This window comes from Cucumis melo, chromosome 5 (genome assembly GCF_025177605.1).
Source record: "Cucumis melo cultivar AY chromosome 5, USDA_Cmelo_AY_1.0, whole genome shotgun sequence".
Taxonomy (NCBI): Eukaryota; Viridiplantae; Streptophyta; class Magnoliopsida; order Cucurbitales; family Cucurbitaceae; genus Cucumis; species Cucumis melo.
The window spans coordinates 30,221,034-30,240,389 of record NC_066861.1 but is presented as its reverse complement, the minus strand read 5'-3'; the positions used below and the strand labels follow the sequence as shown (position 1 = coordinate 30,240,389).

General features: G+C 35.5%; 3 protein-coding genes across 19 annotated transcripts in view; 1 reads left to right on the top strand and 2 right to left on the bottom strand.

The window, feature by feature from the left end:
• Window positions 1-1,988, bottom strand: part of LOC103498955 (DEAD-box ATP-dependent RNA helicase 17) — a 28,575-nt gene extending 26,587 nt beyond the window's left edge. The window contains exons 1-4 of one of the 3 annotated variants that reach the window (XM_008461792.3): window positions 1,651-1,988; window positions 1,305-1,540; window positions 1,049-1,121; window positions 728-837 (exon numbers count right to left, since the gene is read on the bottom strand). In XM_008461792.3, the coding sequence (XP_008460014.1) occupies window positions 728-837; window positions 1,049-1,121; window positions 1,305-1,440 (319 nt within the window). In that variant the 5' untranslated portion in view covers window positions 1,441-1,540; window positions 1,651-1,988. The remainder of the gene's footprint in view (window positions 1-727; window positions 838-1,048; window positions 1,122-1,304; window positions 1,541-1,650) is intronic. The other 2 variants (XM_051084934.1, XM_008461801.3) reach the window with 2 other exon arrangements.
• Window positions 1,989-2,619: 631 nt separating this feature from the next.
• LOC103498920 (protein LAZ1 homolog 2) lies at window positions 2,620-11,258 on the top strand. Of its 12 annotated transcripts, none has more exons than XM_008461740.3 (9): window positions 2,620-2,880; window positions 3,951-4,342; window positions 4,469-4,525; window positions 4,883-4,991; window positions 9,418-9,599; window positions 9,697-9,785; window positions 10,118-10,367; window positions 10,581-10,814; window positions 10,882-11,258. In XM_008461740.3, exons 2-9 carry the CDS (start codon window positions 4,166-4,168, stop codon window positions 11,059-11,061), a joined length of 1,278 nt encoding a protein of 425 aa, XP_008459962.1. In that variant the 5' UTR covers window positions 2,620-2,880; window positions 3,951-4,165; the 3' UTR covers window positions 11,062-11,258. The 12 variants fall into 12 exon arrangements, with proteins under 12 accessions (XP_008459962.1, XP_016902105.1, XP_050940885.1 ...); XM_017046616.2 differs by having other exon boundaries at window positions 2,621-2,880; window positions 4,025-4,342; XM_051084928.1 differs by having other exon boundaries at window positions 2,621-2,880; window positions 4,478-4,525.
• Window positions 11,248-18,685, bottom strand: LOC103498901 (protein trichome birefringence-like 14). Of its 4 annotated transcripts, none has more exons than XM_008461711.3 (6): window positions 18,427-18,685; window positions 17,667-17,818; window positions 16,822-16,989; window positions 16,019-16,357; window positions 12,826-13,021; window positions 11,248-12,298 (listed from the first exon to the last, which is right to left on the bottom strand). In XM_008461711.3, exons 2-6 carry the CDS (start codon window positions 17,815-17,817, stop codon window positions 11,473-11,475), a joined length of 1,680 nt encoding a protein of 559 aa, XP_008459933.1. In that variant the 5' UTR covers window position 17,818; window positions 18,427-18,685; the 3' UTR covers window positions 11,248-11,472. The 4 variants fall into 4 exon arrangements, with proteins under 4 accessions (XP_008459933.1, XP_008459948.1, XP_050940884.1 ...); XM_008461726.3 differs by having other exon boundaries at window positions 12,826-13,003; window positions 18,427-18,654; XM_051084927.1 differs by having other exon boundaries at window positions 12,826-13,003; window positions 18,432-18,643.
• Window positions 18,686-19,356: the final 671 nt, after the last annotated feature.

The window sequence follows — 19,356 nt, the reverse complement described above, 5'->3', positions numbered from 1 at the left end:
TGAGATGTCCGAGTGCCCCTCCTGATCTTGTCTGCTTTTTGCTCTTTAGGCTTCTTTATTACACTCATTGTATATCTCTCTTGTATTTTGAGTTTCTATTATTAATAAAAAAGTTTGTCTCCGTTTCAAAAAAAAACGGTGTGCCTCCCCCAAGGTAATTGTAAATCAGAGAGAAAAATGAAAACCCATCTTGCGTTATTACCTCTCTCAAGATCCAATCAATCATAGGATTGAAGAGGTATGGAACTTGCATGTCAAGTTCTTCTAGTTCATTTGGCCCACTCCAATCCTAACAATATATGTACTTGGTACATGAAATCTGGTTGGTGGTTACAGAAGGAATCCAGATTTTTGTAGGCTAATTAGAACTCCTCACTGAAAAAACTAGAATGAGAAGGTTTTTTTTGACCCCCTTTAGGGAGGAGGCACTAGTCTCTTGTTTTCTATACTATACTTATAAATATGTATGCATATTTAAAAATAATTGGGAAGAAATTATATAAATAAATAATTGAAAATTATTATAAATGATAAAATTGTTGAAAGTATTCACAGATATAGCAAAATATCATAGTCTAATTGGGATAGACTACTATTTGTGTCTAGACAGTGACATATTGCTAGATTTGTAAATATTTTGGTCCATTTTATTACATTTGAAAACATCCCACAAATAATTAGGCAAAGGCAAAATTGAGAGTGAAAAAAATTCATTGATGTTACGCACCGAAAGTTCCATCAGCGCGCTGAGTCCTACGAGTGGATTTCTGCAAGTGATGGATGATTGGAACCAAATACGCAACTGTTTTGCCTGTGCCTGTGGCCGCATTAACAAGACTACATGACGAAGTTAAGAAAACTAAATATCAAAAGATAGATGCACCCTTCAATGCAATTACATGTGATCAAGTTAGAGAATCAATGTCCATATCCAAATAGCCCCTTTTTGTATGTGTTTTTCTATAATAGAATATCAGTTTCTTATCATAAATAATTTGATTGATCAGGCAACAACTTTCATTGAGGGGGCAAAAACCTCAAAGGATACACATGACGCCTGGATAAAATAGCCGGAATTGCTTGAGCCTGTACAAGCGTAGGAACTTCAAATCCCATTTTATCTGTCCAGATGGAAGAAACGTGACACCAAAAGATGCAGGCCAAGATGAGAATCAGTGCAATTAATCAAATACCCTAGATCTTCAACAGCTCTTGAAGTAAAAATCTAGAACGATTAGCGTAGCAGAAGGCAGGTAATAAATAGACATGAAAAAAGAAGAGAATAAAGTCGGCACACAACACACCTCGAAGTTGGTCGCATAGAGTAGGGTCCAGACCGAGGCTGGCGAAAGTACAAGACGCAAAAATCTCACCCTCTTTAACCATTTTCTTTGCTGTCGTTTTCACCCCTTCGTTGATGTATTCGATGCTGCTACTCATCCCAGGAGCTCAGCCTAACCTGCTATGCGGCTGCCTGCTCCCAAGTTCTAAGTGCTGCCAACTTTCGCCAGGTGTTTCTGGCGGTGGTTCCTTTTTGTTACTAAGCACATTGGAATGGCAAGGTTTTAAAAAAGAGGGAAACGCAAGTGAAAAGCGAGGGAGAGGAAGAAGACCGAACGAGAAAGAAAGGAAGAAACCCACGGAGCTTACCAATGGCAACGATGTGAAGGCGGCGTCGGTGCGGCTGCGGACGTGGGTGCCGCAGTAAGAAGACGGTGGGGAGGGCAGATGGAGCGGCCACGGCAGAAAGAGGACGGTGGGAGAAGACGAGACAGAAAAGGAGGTAAAATTACACGATATTACCAGAAATCAAAAAAAATTCTACGACTGTCCGAGTTCCAAAACTTTATTCTAATGGAACTTTTTGCCACGTGAAATACATATCTACTCCCAATTCAATAGCCTTTTCTCAAACCAACTCCATCATTCTTCACTTGAAGGTTATTATTCACTTTCATCGATTCTTTCTATCTTCATCCATTACATTCAAAACCGATATCGATATTATAAAAGTTGAAAAATCATCTAAACTTTGAATCATTTAATAAAAGTTTGAAGATCTATTAATAAAAGTCGAGAGATCTGTTAATAAAGGTGGGATATTATTATTGGGTTGCAACGTGTAACACAAATTATAAAAAATGCCTCTGAACATATCGCATTTGGTAAAAAATGCCCCTAATATGTCTCTGAACATATTGCATTTGGTAACATATTCACTTTCATCGATTCTTTCTATCTTATTTATTTTTATCATAATTTTTAATAATTTTGGGTTGGAATTTTTTTTAAGTTTGTAGCAATATGGCTGTTTCGAAATTTCTATCCTGTGAGAAAAATGTCCACAAAAAAAAGAGACTTGATTAGTGATACTATGAAAATTTAATTAATTCTTTATCTTTTACCAGTGATCTTAATTATATCAAAATCACTCCCAAACCCATCTAAAACCCACCCTTAGGTTTTCTGTTAATCGGGTATATTTGCTAATTTGGTATGTATCGTGTTGATGGGAATCCAGGACAAAAATGAAAATATATGTAATTCGAAGGATGTGAATATAAATGGTTCCTTCCTTCAATCTGATTAAATGGAAAAGAAAAAAAAGGGAAAGTAATAAGCCGAATTGTTGAAAAAATCCCGGGGAGGCCACGTATTGTGTGTGATGGTTTCTTCATGTCTTGACAAGTGGCAGGTGGTTTAACAAAAAGATAGACTAAACCCTGGGAGAGAAATGGAGGGTTGGGAGATGAGATTTTGTCTTCTCGTTAAAGGAAAAATAAATGAAAAGAAAAGAGGATTTGAATCTTGAAAAGAAATGATTGAAGATTGACAACCTGCATACATCAAAGCTTAGCTTGGAGTTGAAACCGGTAACTGGTAAGTATTTTTAAGTCTAATTAAGAAAAATATAATGGAGAATTATGTATGGAGTTGGTGAAAGGTTTTATTCCTCTTAATCAACAATAACTCTTCTCTATGATAAAATAAATGCCAATAGGATGAATAGAGAGGAAAACTATTGTTGAAATCTTTCATGGGCACAGGTCTGGTTGTGTTTAATTTGTGATTGTGGTTTGATAACTGATAATAACTTGAAAACTTACTAAGCTAGCCATGGAGGCTTCAATTTTCAAATGATTCTTTTTATAATAACCACAACGGCAAAGATTTAGGTACTCTAAATGTTTATTATTACCGTAGTAAATCTCAAGAAGTTTGTAAGATATATATATATATATATATCCTGATGAGAGTTTAAACCATTTTCTCATAAACTTTCAAAACTAAATTGTTACCAATTCCAACTTATGGGTTGGAACTAAATCATTGTAGTACTAAAAAGGTAAGTAAATGGTTACCTACCTACACAACTGTTACAATTTTCTTTTTTGAAAAAAAATTGTTGTAAATATGGAAGTATACTGTACAACTAGGAGTAAATGGTTACTTTTCACAATAGTTTAAAGACCAAAATGTGTAAAATGTGTTTTTAAACCCTTTCTCTAATTTAAAAATATTAATGTTTTGAAAAAATAAACTAAAATCTTTCTGAAATAGGGAAATCGTAAAAGATAGCAAAGTGGACATAAATTGTAGTTTTCTTCCAAGGGTAAATGGTTCGTTTTTTAAAAAAAATTATTTCTTGTTATTTTTGAAAAAAAAAAAAACCTTGAAATGATTGCCTAATGGAAAAATTGAGGAGGAACCACGATAAAATTAAATGCAACGAAGTTTCTGGCATGCTGAAGTCTCTTTTAGTAATTTTTTAAGTAAAAAATTAAGCCATCCTTTTATAGGTAAAAGAGTTGAATCTAAAGCCATTAGTTTTAAGTCTCCTTTGTAATATGTTTTTGAAAATCATTCTCATACGTTTGTATAATTTTAAATGGAGTTTATACATTAAATTTTATTCATAATTAAGTAATGAAAAGGATAATTCTTTGTAGCTGATACATAAGCTGGAGGTAAAGTGGGAATCGTGATATTCATTTAATTGACCCGTTTGTTGGTCTGTGTAAAGAATAGAGATTGGGAGGGTTGGCCATATACGGCATACCATAAACAAATCGAACATGTCAAGGTTGCAAAGAAAGAGTTTGTATTTCACACACATGTAGCACAACGGAACATCAGTCATTTGTATTCTGCTTTATGTGAATGAATGAAAACTGGCAGAATAACAATGAAGACATCAATTTCTATCACACTACAACAAGAAGACATATATGGAGATTTGTATCAACCAGCACTTACTATTGCAACATGCTTTGCGGTTATCGCTCTGGTGCTCTCCCTTTTCCTCATTCTACAGCATCTCAAATCTTACTCTAATCCTTCGGTAACCACTTTTTTTTTATCATAATTCTTTAACTACAAATGTGAGAAGTAGGATCTTCATTTAATTACATGACGATGCATCGTCTAAGATCATACCACACACCTATGACCTATGCATTCCCCTTAGGAACAAAAGTGGATTGTTGCGGTTCTTTTTATGGTTCCTGTTTATGCCACCCAGTCGGTGAGTCTTTCAATCCACCCTCATGGTTGTACATATATTTTTAGTCTTGTACAACTTGATTAGTTAAAACTTTAGTTGCTGACGACTTTTGTGTTTGTATTCTCTGGTTTATATCCAGTTATAAATCACAATATAATGTAATCCCTGTACTTAAATTTTGCAACACTACTTAATTTAATCTCCTATATTATGAAAAAACTCTACAAAATTAAGTGCGATTTTATTATACAATGACCTATCCATGCTTCCAAGGTACATGTCTAGTCTAAACAAAAAGTATTCCTCGAGTTTGATATAAATATTTGTTTTGCTACAACCACACACGTTAATGGCATTGGGTCGTTTCTGCTTTCCCAGATTATATCTTTATGGAACTCGAGATTTTCCCTTGCATGTGATATCTTACGGAACTGCTATGAAGCCTTCGCCTTGTATTCTTTTGGAAGATATTTGATTGCTAGTCTTGGTAAGCTTCAGGCCTACCCATGTTATTGTGATTTATACACACACACATACTGTATGTGTATATGCACACATAGATATACGTAGTATATATAAAAATATAATTATGGAATACTGTTCTTCATTTTGAGTAGATTCTCTTCTCTAAGAAAAATACTCAAGCCCGGGCGCATCCCACAAATTGTCAAATCATAATGTAATGCATTCTTTTAATATCTCAATTTTTGAGGGGGTAATGAAGATGTATAGCGATTGGTGCATCTTGAGATGCACTTAAGTATTACTCATTCTTCAATCTAATTGCCATGATTTTTCACAAAGTTACCTTGGGTAGTTGGAATTACTTAGACAAAAATGAAAAGTAGGGAGGGGAAAATACCAAACTAAAAATAATATATACTAAACTTCCTAAGAATGCAACCAAATAGCCAGGACAATTTTGTAGTGTAGGCCAACATTGAGCAATCAAACTAGTAAAGAGTAGAGAAAGAAAATGCAATGCCATAAATATAATGGCTCCCACCCTAACTTGAAACTACATCACACGCATCAAATCAAATTATGATATAGTTTTTGTTTAAAACTGGTGAAAATAATTGTCCTAAGGTATTTGTGTAACCTTGATACCCTTGTTTATTTCTTTTTGTATGACCTATATATTTTACATCTTTGTATTTTTTTGATATTGAGAAATATACAAACACTCATATCATGGCCTTTTCTATCTGAACTAGAGTTTTTAAGTGTTATTCTTTATTCTTCTCCTTTTATTAATGTCTATATGGTATCAAAGACATGGATAACAAAACCCTAGCCGTCATTGATGAAAATCAACCAATGGAAAGCACTACCATGGAAACCTTGACCACCGACGATAACCTCACTATCGTCGATGCGACTGACGATAACCTCACTATCGTCGATGCCACTGTTGATAATCTCACTATCGTCGATGCCACTGTCGATAACCTCACTATCATCGCTGCCACCAACCTCATCGATGCCTTCATTGCCATTCAGGCCGCCATTCCTACAACCGCCGATGTCCGTACAACCACCATCGTCGGGCCATTGCTGCTGCTCGTACAGTTCATATAACCATTGTCATATCCATATATCCCCGCTGTCCAAACAGCCAACTTCTTCTGCACTTATCACAAGGCTAAACGTGGTGAGTCTTATGCCCACTACGAAGGTAGACCTTTTGGGATAGTCAGAGTGGTATTCCCTCATCAATGGTTCAACAACTGGCAAACCTCCAAATGAATTTTCAGCAAAAAGTAGCTGCTCTCGGTGGAGCTCTAGCTGTTATTCTACTATTCCGTCATCCTTATCGATTATTCAGAGAATCTTGTAACATCCTTCCCTACATTCAATACTAATTGTTTCTCTGGTACAGTTGCCATGAGAAACTCAAATTTAATTGTAGGAGAGAAACTGAATGGTCAGAATTACTTCTCTTGGTCCCATTCTTAATAATTCTATTAAAAAGACTTACGAGGGATGATATAAATTTGGGTATTTGACAAGGAGGTATAGAAACCTAGGTTGAGAGATCCTCAAGAACAAATTGAGAAGGGGGGAATCTCTACCTCGGTATGTGTTAATTAATAGTATGGAACCTTATATTGGGAAACCGTTGTTGTATGCTACTACAGTCGTGGACATTTGGGATACTGTTCAGAAATTATACTTGAAGTGTCAAAATGCTTCCCGCCTCTTCACTTTACGGAAATAGATTCAGGAATGCAAGCAAGGGACCATGGATGTTACATCATACTTTAAAAATTATCTTTAATCTAGCAGGAAATGGATCTATGCAGGGGTATTGTCTGGGATTGACAGTATGGAGGTGTTCAATTGAGATTGACAGATATTTCCCGATCGGGTAGGATTAGTAACTGATAGGAAGTCTACTTCGGGATATTGTACCTTTGTGTGGGGCAACCTTGTAACTTGGAGGAGTAAGAAGCAGGGGTTGTTGCTAGGAATAATGTGAAAGATGAATATTGGGCTATGAACTTGGGAATTTTGGAAGAGATTTGCTTACAAAAGGTTCTCTTTGACCTTCACCAAGATCATGAGTTACCTATGAAGTTATTATTTAATAACAAAACCGCTATTCGCATAGCTTATAATCCTGTTCAACGTAACAAAACCAAACATATTGAGATTGACAGACATTTCGTTAGGAGAAATTTGACAATGGCAGTATCTGTATTCCGTACGTTCTATCAAATCAACAAATTGTTAATGTTCTTACTAAAAGTTTATTTAAGCAGAATTTTGTCTCATGTATTGGCAAATTGAGTTTGATTGACATTTAGGCCCCAACTTGAGGGGAAGCATTGAGAATAATTGTATCAAGGGTATTTGAGTAATATGGATAGCCTTATTTATTTTCTTTTTTGTCAAGGCCCATTATGGCCTATATATATTACATCCCTTGTATTCTTTTGATATTAAAAAATATATAAAGACTCATATCATGGTTTTTTCTCCCTGAATTAAGGTTCGGGTCTTCACAAGTATTATTCTTTATTTCTCCTTTTATTCATTTTTATAAAAACAGTATTGGCTAAGTATGACTCTTAAAGAACTAGTCCAATCTTGAATCTACATCACATGAATCAAATTATAATATAGTTTAGAACAAGTGTCAGGTTGAGTTGGTTAAAACAGCGTTGGTCGAGTATGGTTCTTAAAGAATCAGTTGGATAACCTTTGTTCTAAATAGAGATAGTTCCATTTTTACTTAAGAGTACTGACTTCGATGCACATAAGTAATGTCATTCTAGGAGAATGAAAGCATGCAAAGTGGTCGAGTATGAGGATTTTTTTCCAAAGAGATGTAAGAGTATCGATTCCATCTCTACTAAATTTAATTGTTTTAATTCTTGAACCAATTGACCTAGATTTTTAATTTTTTCTTTCACCTGGTTACTAGGTCAACACAATCTCTAGCATTCTCATATGACCTATTTAAATAGTTTATTTAAATGCCAGTTTAGTTTAGTGTGCATGGTCTCATCTAAATCTTCGTACTACAACAACAAGACAATAGACCAAGCATTAAGAACATTCATCCTAAAAAGTATCACAAAAGAATTCATAATCCTAGTCTAATAGTTCTACGGACAGAACCAAACATAGAATTTAAAAATATATAAAAGAATCAAAGATACAAAAGGAAAATGAAGGTGGACAATGGATAACACTATCCAGTCGCTTCTGGCACCAAAGAACCTATGAAATCTGCTCAGGATTCTCTCTTGGCTTCCAAAACCCAAGACTTGATACTTTATTCTAGGAAACACAAATGTTTAGATGTTGCACTCTGTCCTATCATCATGGCGCAATCGAAATAAAACCTACGTCATGGTGCTCTGCTGTATTTCGCTTGATGCCTCAGGCATGTCATTTTCCACTTTGTTTTAGCTCTTTTTCATGCCTGGGAACTATTCTTCCATTTCTATGGTTTTTTTTCAATAATTCTTCAAAACTCTTAATATTCAATGATTCCTACTAGTTAATAAAGATATACATCAAAAGTAACCATTAACATGCGAAAACCAACAAAAATTTAAGCTGTTGAAAGTACCCACACTTTTGAGTGCTTTCGAGCTCCACCTCAAACTACAAAACTACAAATCACGCTTCAAGAAGCCACAACAGTGGCTAACTTCAATCTTTCAGTACAGCAAAAATGAACACTTAGCCTCAGAGACACGCCCATGCACCAAAGTCAGACGATGCCTTTAAAGTAAACGTGACAGCTTCAGTGCCACAAGAATAATTTGACTTCCGTGTTTGAAGGGGGTGTATATCTTTGTTTCTTTGAAGATCAGGATACAAGATGGTCATCAAGAAAAAATGCAGTAATTGGTAAAAGACATTCGTCTTCTTTACCAGGAACCCAGTTGGCATGCACATACTAATAAGAATGTGTTGAACAAATCAATGGTTCCGTTGTGAATATTGAAGGGTCTTATTTTATAGTAAGCCAATGATATTTGATCGAAGCAACATGAATTATCTTGGTTTGTTTGTTGCACAGGGTTTATTGTAGGTTGGGTTGTGGTGAGACAGTTGTGAATTTATGTAAGACCTGATATAAGTTGAGATCAAGTAAATACATGTTACTCCCAAGGAGATGTTTGACTCGCAAATTTTACACTTTTATTTTGATTTTAAATTCCTACAACCCATTCTAGAGGAATTCAAGCTTAAAAAACTAAAGTTATTAAAAATGTGAGTCGTCCACTAATATTGATAGTACTGCACTTGGTCTATGCCACATTGCCTAGTGGCCTAGTAAGCAGTTTGTTGTACTAATTGCTTCATTTTAGGTATAAGCAATAGTGGCGCTTAATATTTCAAAATTAATATATTATGAGTTCCTTATGGCATGCAATTTTTTGTGATGCAAGGTGGTGAGAGAAGAGTCATTGAACTACTTGAAAGTGAATCAATAAAACAACTGGATGAACCTCTAATAGAAGGTGAAGAAAAGAGGTCAAGATCTCAAAGAACACTGTGGAACTTTCTCCTTAAACCGCATGCAGTTGGAAAAGATCTGCTCACTATAGAGAAGTTTGGTCTTGTTCAATATGTAGGGCACTGATCTGGATTTCTTTTTCAGCTTGTTCTTGATAATGAGTTTTCTTATGTGTGTGTATATATATATATATATTATATTGGTGATTTAGATGATTCTGAAGACAACAACTGCATTTCTAGCATTTATATTGGAGCTTTTTGGAGTTTATGGTGATGGGAAGTTCAAGTGGTCCTACGGGTATGTATTTAAATTTGCACCAACGGCCAACGATGATGGCAAATTGAATAGTTTGGTTATTTAGCTCTCCACTTCTAAAGCTTATTTTCGAAATGTGATTAAGCAAGAAATGGACATGTTCTATGTTCTACAAATTTGTAGTGAAATCTATCCCTTATCAAGCAAAATATTATCGTTCTTACATCTATATCCTCTTGGTATAGTCAACGTCAATATTAACATTTCTACTACCTCTGTGCTCATCACCCTTAACGTCTCTACCTTAGTTTTGAAGATGTACATTTGTTTTGTTTGCCTTCTGCTTATGGCTTTCTGTATTATCTTTCCCGTAGGTATCCATACATAGCAGTGGTACTCAACTTCAGTCAGATGTGGGCACTATATTGTCTTGTCCAATTTTACAATGCAACTCACGAGCAACTGAAACCAATAAAGCCACTTGCAAAATTTATTAGTTTCAAAGCCATAGTGTTTGCAACATGGTGGCAAGGTGTAGGTATTGCTCTATTACGTGAACTTGAAGTTCTGCCGAATGAGGGGAAACTAGAAATCGGACTCCAGGACTTCTTAATTTGCGTAGAAGTAATCTGCCTAACTTTTTGCATTTGGCAGCTAAATTTTCTTCTCCAATTTTGTGTGCCTTATTTTGTTTATTAAGTACCTAATTCTTTAAGTGAACTACTGTATGTTCAACTTTGATCAATGTGTATTCATGGTTTTTGTATACCTTTCTTCCAAGGGCGTGCTCTTCTTTTTTTAGTCCTTATCTTTTCTTATTTTTCTGTCGAATTGCAGATGGCTATTGCAGCTGTGGCTCATATATTTGTTTTATCTGCTGAACCGTATCGTTACATACCGGTTTCTGCATGTGGAGTAGCAGCCATAGAAACAGTCAAAGGAACGGCGGAGGTCAAAGAAGGCAAAGATAAAAAGTCAGCTCTGGTAGAAAAGATGGAAACCCATGTGGAGGCTCCTGGGACAAGCGTCACTGAGAGTGTACAGAATATAGTTCTGGAAGGCGGTCAACGAGTAAGTAACGTCTAGACATACGCTCAAAACAGTTTTTGGCATTTCATGTTTAACACATACGTAGCAGGTTGTCAAGGATGTTGTATTGACCATAAACCAAGCAATAAGACCAGTAGGAAAAGGCATGGCCATGATACAAGAGACCCTTCACCAACGAAGGGTAAGTTCAGAAGAATTAGAGGCAGGTGTAGAGATTGAAGAATACATGGAAGAAAATGAAAATCTCGTCGGAACTAAAGTTGCCTAAAACATTTTGGCAGAAAACGAAAATCTTGTTGGAACAAAAGTTGCCTAAAACATTTTGGAAGAAAATGAAAATCTTGTTGGAACTAAAGTTGTCTAAAACTTTTTTTTTTCTTTTTTCCCTTTCAATAGTTGATTATGGATCAATGTAGTTTTGGATCGATGTAGTTTTGATTATGGATTGATGTGGTTTTGATGTTACGACTGTCGCTCTTTTCAAACTAAATAAAATGTTTACACTTAAAAGTTGCCATCACAAGTCATTCGCTCCTACAAAACGATCTGTATTCATCTCTAAATATAATTACGTGTGATATACGAATGCATAGAGTTTAAAAATAGTAATAAAAAAAAGCTCTCATCCGAGTCACTTCTTCATAGTTGCACCATCGTTTCCTGATTTTCCATCCCATGACTAGATTTGTGCAAACAAAATTTCATTCCACGTATCAGGGACTCCTGGTAGACACCAGTGGAGACAATCTTGAACACCGACTTTGGCCGTTATGCTATATTTAGATATATGAGCCTCGTCTCTAAGTTGCGAGAGGGCTGTTATGTCCAAAATCTTAACCCTCGTCCCCTTCACGGCACCTGCAGCACTCTCATCACTTGATTCATATTGTGATACTTCCTTTCCAATTGACATAGGTCTCGTGTTGTCACAGCTTCCTCCGGTATTCCAATCTCCACCCACAAAGTGTCTTGGTGAAATTGATCGATAGAAAGCTTTCAAGCCTGGATACTTTGGTAGTTGAGAGTTCACCCAATTGACAATACTATAAATAGTGAAATTCTTGGCGCTCCAAATCATTGCGAGTTTCTTGTCAATGTTGGGCTTACCATCTACATGCATCACCCAACGGTTAGCCTTGAGCTTTCCACGATTCCAGTGGTGTCCTGTGTTCAGAACCAACACGTCAAACTTATTAATATATCGCTGTAGGAATGCGGGTGGTCGATCCAAATGCATGGCATAATCAGTATTTCCATCTTTTTCATCCAAGGGCTCCACGTCGCATAGGCTAGCTGACCAGTAATAGAGTATTGTAGTATTGGTGCTTGGGAATCGATATGCCCACCCACTAGGGCGTGTATTACCAGGAGCTAAGATCAAGTTGTATTCTTTTCCCACATCTACAAAATGCTGAACCTTCCCACCTGTGACCATACACATCAAGGACTGGAATTGCTGGCGTCCCAAGGAGTCTCCAACAAAAGCTAGAGTTTTGCCTTGCATCCTGAATGAATCAGAATGATAAACATTATAATAGGGTCGTAACTATCTATATTACCATGACACGTGAACAAACAAAAGGTTGAAAATAGGGATTGCTTAAGGGCAGACAAAACTGGAATAGAATATGCTCGATAATGTCCTAACCTTTGTGATGACTTTTTTTTTTTTTTTTTTTTTGCATAACTTGCAATAATAAATCAGGATTGGGAAATCAAAAGCGTATCATGCAAAATACAAATGAACTATCAGGACCAACTTAAGGTGGAATAGAAATAAATTGATAATTAGTGAAATTTAAAGTTAATTGGTCTATATATGAAGTAATATTTTAGACGGAGATCTACCATCCCTTTTCTTGAAGTACTTAAGATACAGTTGACCTCCAAGGAGGTTTTCAGCCAACAGAAAATGTGGTCAGCAGGGTTAGAAGCTGGGGTGGTGGGTGGGTCGTGGATTTGTTGAATTGGAAAATAGTAAACCTCAATCTAGATGGTGCAAGAAATAATCTGAAGTTTCTCAAAAGGATACCTTTTCAGAAACTCGGAGCCTTCGAATCTTTCCATTTCACAATTATTTGGTTGCCATCTAAGATTTTCATAGGAAAAATCTGTACGTTGGGTCAAACGACAAGCCCACATGCTAGACAGCCATTGCTTGCATTCAAACCCAGAATACGAAGGTTGTTTCTCGTCTACGACCCATTTTCCTTTTGCATAATCACAGGCTGGAATTGGTCAGATAAAGGACAAAAACTATTAGTACATAAAATTTATAAAATTACAAAAGCATGTGGAACTTAAAAGTATACTCTTATCAATAACATGATCGAAGGCTCGAAGACTATTGAGAATCATACCGTCTTTATAGGACTGGCATAGCAGAGCAGGAAACTGACAAAAAAAAAAGTAGTCTTTGGTAGTGATAATGTAATTTGCTTATGAAACAAACAGTGGAAAAAACTAATTGTTTCCCTCAAAATCTTTCGTTAGCCTGTAGGTCTCGTTACTGGATTGCAAGTGTTCATAACCCACATATATCATGATAAAAATCTCTTTTGGAGGAAATGTCAAGACTCTGGTTTATGGTGGGACCAGATGTGCGTTCATGAAGTTGTCAGGAGGAAAGGAATAAAAGGCACCTGAACAACCTAATGCTTGGCCTTTCAAAAATCCAGGACATCAATGGACATCAATGAAGTTGTTGCTTGATTCTTCCTAAACCCTATCACGTGCTTGCTGGACAGAGTATCGATTCCAAAGGATTATGTGGCTTCCTCACGTTGGAAGCAGGAAACTCTTACATGTGGCCAAAATTACATAATTCTTCCTTTATTGTTGAACGTGGCTCAAGTAAAGAACCCTTTTTAAGAGGATGAAATATGATAAGAAATGAAGCATCTTGGAGCAAACAAACACCAAGACTTCAGCGTTGTTTTTTCTTTTGATGAAATACACAGAACATAAAGACCTAATGTTTCGTTTGCTATTAGAAACTTCATTTCTTCCCATATTTCGTCTCCAAAGAGGTCCTGCAAATAATAAAGTGTATTACATAAAAGTGGGTTCTTCCCTGATCGTTTGTCCTGGTTGAATGAGTATAATAATGTAAAACCAATAGAATAGTTGTAGGAAACTTTCACATCTTCTCGTTCCTTTTTCCCTACTTTTTATGGGAGATGCTTTCTTCTGCATGCTTTTGATGGAATGACAACTCATTTTGAATGGAATTTGGTTGTCTCTCCTTTCAACGAGTCACGACTATCCATCTTTCGTCATCATCCTTAGCATGTTCTTTTTTGTTTTGGGACTATCGTTACGATCCTTTGTTAAAATTGAACAACTATAGGTTTGAAAGTCCCAAACTAAATTAAGATTTTCCTTTGATCATAAAACTGTGTTGATGATGGAATACTTGAAGCCATCTCAACCGCAACATGATTCGTGTGAGCTATTTCATCAATATCCAACTCGAGCTTTTTTTCATGAGCCAACTTTGGAATCAGCTCCTTCAACACGAAACATTTTTCTTCAACAGAGTGACTATGACCCGATGATACTTATAGTATTTACGATCATCTACTTTTCCTGCTTATCTAGTCGTTTGCATTTTGTCAGCGGAATAAATTGGTTATCTAGCAGCTGCTCTAACATGTCTGTAACATTAAATCAGGAAGTGGATAAACTTTTTCCAGCCTTTCTTAAGAGTTGGGGTCGCTTTTCATCGTCATCATGCTTTCTTTCAAATTTTATTTCTTTTCTTTTAGAAAAAGATTTCAAAAAGGAGTTGCATGAACAACCATAAACTCTTTTATGACACTATTTGCAATCTATTTAGTGTCATCAATTTCATTTTTGTCACTCCTCGTTTTTAGAACCAATAAATCTTTTGTTCCCCTGTTTGCAATACTCAGTTCCATATCATGGGCACGAGTCGCAAACTCTTCAAACGTGCAGGGTTTTATTCCCTACAGAATATAGAGAATTTCCTAATGCATGTCGTAGGTGCACATCTTCACTGCAGATAGTTTGGTGAGTCAATCCTTACCGTCAAGATTTAGAGTTCTCCATCGGTTGACATACCTTATGCAACTCAGTACTGGACAGTCTTCCCACATATTACCTATCTTTATTTTCAATACCTGAAAGTGTGGCATCCTCTTTGGAGAGAATCATGTGAAACTTCTTTTGGGAAGGTCATGCCGGCAGCAAAATCAGCCACCTTGTAAATTGCAACAAGGTTTCAACTCCTCTAAAAGATGGGGTCTTGGCCTAGGAGGAATTAAAATTCAATTGTTGAACAAGAAATCCAATTGTGGTTGAATTTTGTGATATGGCATCCATAACTTGTTTCCCTATGTTTTCCTTGTGTCGTTCTTGGGCTCACGGAGTGCGTGTGGACTAAAACCTAACATAAGGCTTCTAAGGGCCTTCATTTGAAGCCCCCTTTCCCTTTTCTGTTGTTCTAATTATCAATGCTTTCAGCATAATGACATTTATTAGCTTTGGAGGAAAAAGTAAAGTAAAAGTGAACTCTTCCTGATACGTTAAATTTTTTGCCTTACGTAAGGAGAGAAAATTGTGTTGGTCCATTTCTTAAAAGATGTTTCAAGCCGGTGTGTCAATTTGTGTAGGTGTACTATATTGAGCATGCATGACTGCATGCCTCAGCTAGCACTAGAAGTCTCCATTGTTTAGTTGGTTAACTTTCCAATACTTATTTAAAAATGCAACTCCTCAATTTTTTTATTCCCTTTTTTATTTGGATTTACGGAAAAATGGAGAGGGAAAGGAAATTGGATAAATGGAAGAATGGTTTTATTTCCAAAGGAGACAGAATAACACTTCGTGTAACTGTCTTCCTGTGATACCAAGCATACCCAACGATATTTCACACGCCTTATCATAAACTCCAAGACATAACAAAGATTTTCGCTACTAGACCGCCCACCTAGAAAGTTGAACTTGGGACTATAAGCTCCACTCTTATCTGAAACCCAATCCCTTAACACCAAGGTGCTTCTTGAGGGGAAAGCTTAACAAAATCTATACACAAACCAACTCATAATTGAAACCATACATTTTCACAATTGTGGTTTCACAATTGTCGCATGACAATCAATGTGGTCTATGTCAATTATCCAGATTCAAATGTCCATTTTGATATAAGAAACATAGTAGAAATTGTAGAGTGGCAAATAGTAAAGAGGAAATATATTCCGCACCTTGATTCTTTTTCAATTTCTCGTCTATTGTGCTGATGTTGTAGACTATCGGCGAAACTGAATCAACACTTTCTTCTGCTTGTCTTGAATAATTTTCTTCCACACTTTGTTCTGCTTGACTTGAATAATTTTCCTCTACTGCCTGCTCTTTTTTTCCATCAAGTTCTTTTGTTTTTGGTTTTAAAACCTCTTTCTTTATAGGAGCCCTTTTACCTTTAACCACAATTTGGTTATGTATTGTTTCATCTTCTATAATTTCTTTTGGACTTCCCGAGTTCCCATCATTTCTTAGTTCCACTACCAGTTTATGTGTAGCTTCTCCGGAACCTATATGGTTTCCTGGATGGAAAGTCAACATTCAAAGATCTTAATTGAAGAGTTATTATGAAATTTACAACACCTAGATGAAACTAGTACATTAAGAATGCTATTAATAGAATAGCTCAAAGACAGATGAAACAAAGCTTCAAGTTCAAAGAAGAAACATGTAAGATCTAAAGGCATGCACCACAAAAATAAGGTAAGAAATTTAAATCAGTTTATAATAAAAAGAAATGGAGGCCATAGAAATGTAGTTTGAAATGGCAACACCATAATAGAAAAATGTCTACTAGAAAAGCTCAGACAAATATATAGGTTGGATACATTCAACCATACTATTGCCACAAATAAAAGGTGACAAATTTATACTACCAAATTAGACAAGGAAAATCACAACTAATCATGAAAGACCTCTGCTAGATACAATAAACTGAATATATTGGAAACTAAAATGTTAGCAACATTGAATTAAAAATATTTACCTTTACTTTGAGAAGATACTGAGTCCTCTTCATTTGAATAACTATGAGAAAAAGGCCTACGAGCTTCTTCTTGGTTACTTACAGTGTTTTTATCTTCAAAAATGGGAACATATTCACTAGTATGGCCTTGTTGTCCCGAAGGAGAAATACTGACTAGTCTACCTCGATCTGCGCTACAAAAGAAAATCAAGAAGCACAATTATGAATATGTGCCTAAAATTCAGAAGTCCTAATTGTGAACAAGGTTATCATGGTTCAAACCATGACCAGCCATTTAGGATATTAAAAATCTCATGAGTTCCTATGCCATGTGTAAATCATGTTGTTCTACAAAGGTGTGCATATATAATCCTGTAGGAATGGTCTATTCCAAGTCTGGTGGTGCCTCTATTTTTTATTCTAAGTTATTCTCTCTCGTAAAATTGTTCTCCTCCTACCCCACTAATGTAGCTGAAACACTATTAGTGAACCACGTAAATTTGAATATTTATTCTTTATTGTTTTACGTTTTTCTGTTTTCTTTATTTGGCGATTTCATACAAAGACTAGCACCAATTGTTATCAACATACTCATATTCTGAAAACATGATTAGTTTTCTAAAAATTTTCAAGTATAGAGAAAGGGCTGATGCCTCTTGTAATAAACATATGAAATAATTACTCGTCCACTTGGATGAAAAGCGATGTTTACAAAATTTCATAAATCGTGTAAGAACTTGATTGGGAGATACAATATTGTACAATGACCGTTATAATTATACAAAATTTCAGTTCCATAAAGGACTCATTGACATTTTGGCACCACGAATAAGTCTAATGGAACGGGAATTATTAGCAAACCATACCTAGAGACACCTGCAACCGAGTCTGAGGTGGAGGGATGGTATTAAGAAGCGGAGTTTTCTCCCATGTCAACATAATAATAACCATGCACATCAAAGCAATGGTTACGAGAGATAACTCTTTACCCCTTAGTCCATAAAAGCCCTTCTTCATCCTACATTTGAGTAGCACAAGCGTGTTAACATTTTATCAAAATGTTGTTGGAAGAATGAATCGGTAGGTAAAAAAGACATATAGAGACCATAAAGATAATCGGTGGTCAAGTAGCAACAACACACACAATCGATGACTATTACATTGGGACTACAAGATACCAGACAATTTGAGGATTATCTGAGGGCATAACATCTAGGATTTGTGACATTAGTGCAAAGAATGGCAATGGAGTGCCCAATAATTGAAGGATTAGGGTTGTGACTACAAATAAATACACATTCCAACCAGTAACAAGAAACATGTTCTAAAGAAAATCTCAAGTTTCTTCTCTCGAATCTTAATGGATAATAAGAAAAATAGTACGCGTTAAATTAACGGCATGATGTAGGTAATCGATCCTGTGAAAATTTATTTTAGTAGCAAATAGCAGTATAGTTAGGGTGGCAACGAGATTAATATCCTCGTATAGCAAAGTTGGAAGTATTGTAGAGATTTCAGGGTCGGAACAAAGATCTTCATCGGAGTTTAGAGAAATTATGAAATTTCATGCGAGTAGCCAAGGGACAACTGAATCGCGGAAACAGACAAACAATTGGAAGATAATACCTTACAGATTAGATATCAAGACTGCATTAGAGACGATTTGCAGAAAACAAATGTGGTTAAGAAGCGCCGGTGAATGATAAGAACAGGGTCGAGATCGAGAATGACAAATGTCGGATTAATCGGTGGAACAGATGACAAAAACAAGGAGGGAAAATGAGAAAAACATAGAAGAGCAGGGAAGAACAGAGAACAAGACTGGAACGGAAGAGCTATAAATAGAAATATAGAATTATAAATGTGAAGGAAAAAAAAAAAGGTGAAAAACTAAGGTGCAGCAGCATAGACACGTGTGTCAATCATATTTTTCAATCATAATAATCATATTTTTCAATCTTGGTGGTGCCATCTGTCACTCATATTTTCACTTCTTCATCTTCCTATTTTTTTCTTTAGAATTCTATAGGAGAAATATATTTTAGGAATAGATGTGGTTAATGAATGTGTGTTTCGATTCTCTTTTAAGTTGTTTGAGTTTAAGAAAGTTTATTTTAAAAAAGTTTGAGGTGACGTAACTTCTTAAAATACATTTTTAAAAATGTGAGATTGAAAAATAATTAATTAAAAAAATTAGAATAAATAAATTTTGAGAAGATATATTTTTAAATAAATTTATGTAAACACTTATAAAAATATATAACTAAACAGGTAAGTATCGTTTTAAATACAGTATTTAAAAGAAAATGTATTATAAAGAAAAAACATAAATAATTCAAATGCACTCTTAATTCATGAGTTTTTAAATATTAGTTTAAAAAGTTATTTTCAAAAGAGTTTAAATTAACGCAACTGAATAGGCCATTCTATTTCGCTGAGGTGGTTTCATGACCAAATTGATGATTGGCTTTATATTTCAATCTTCTCAAAATCAAAAATAAAAAATAAAACCCAACTAGAGTTTTGGAAAAAACCACACGAAACACCAAATTGATT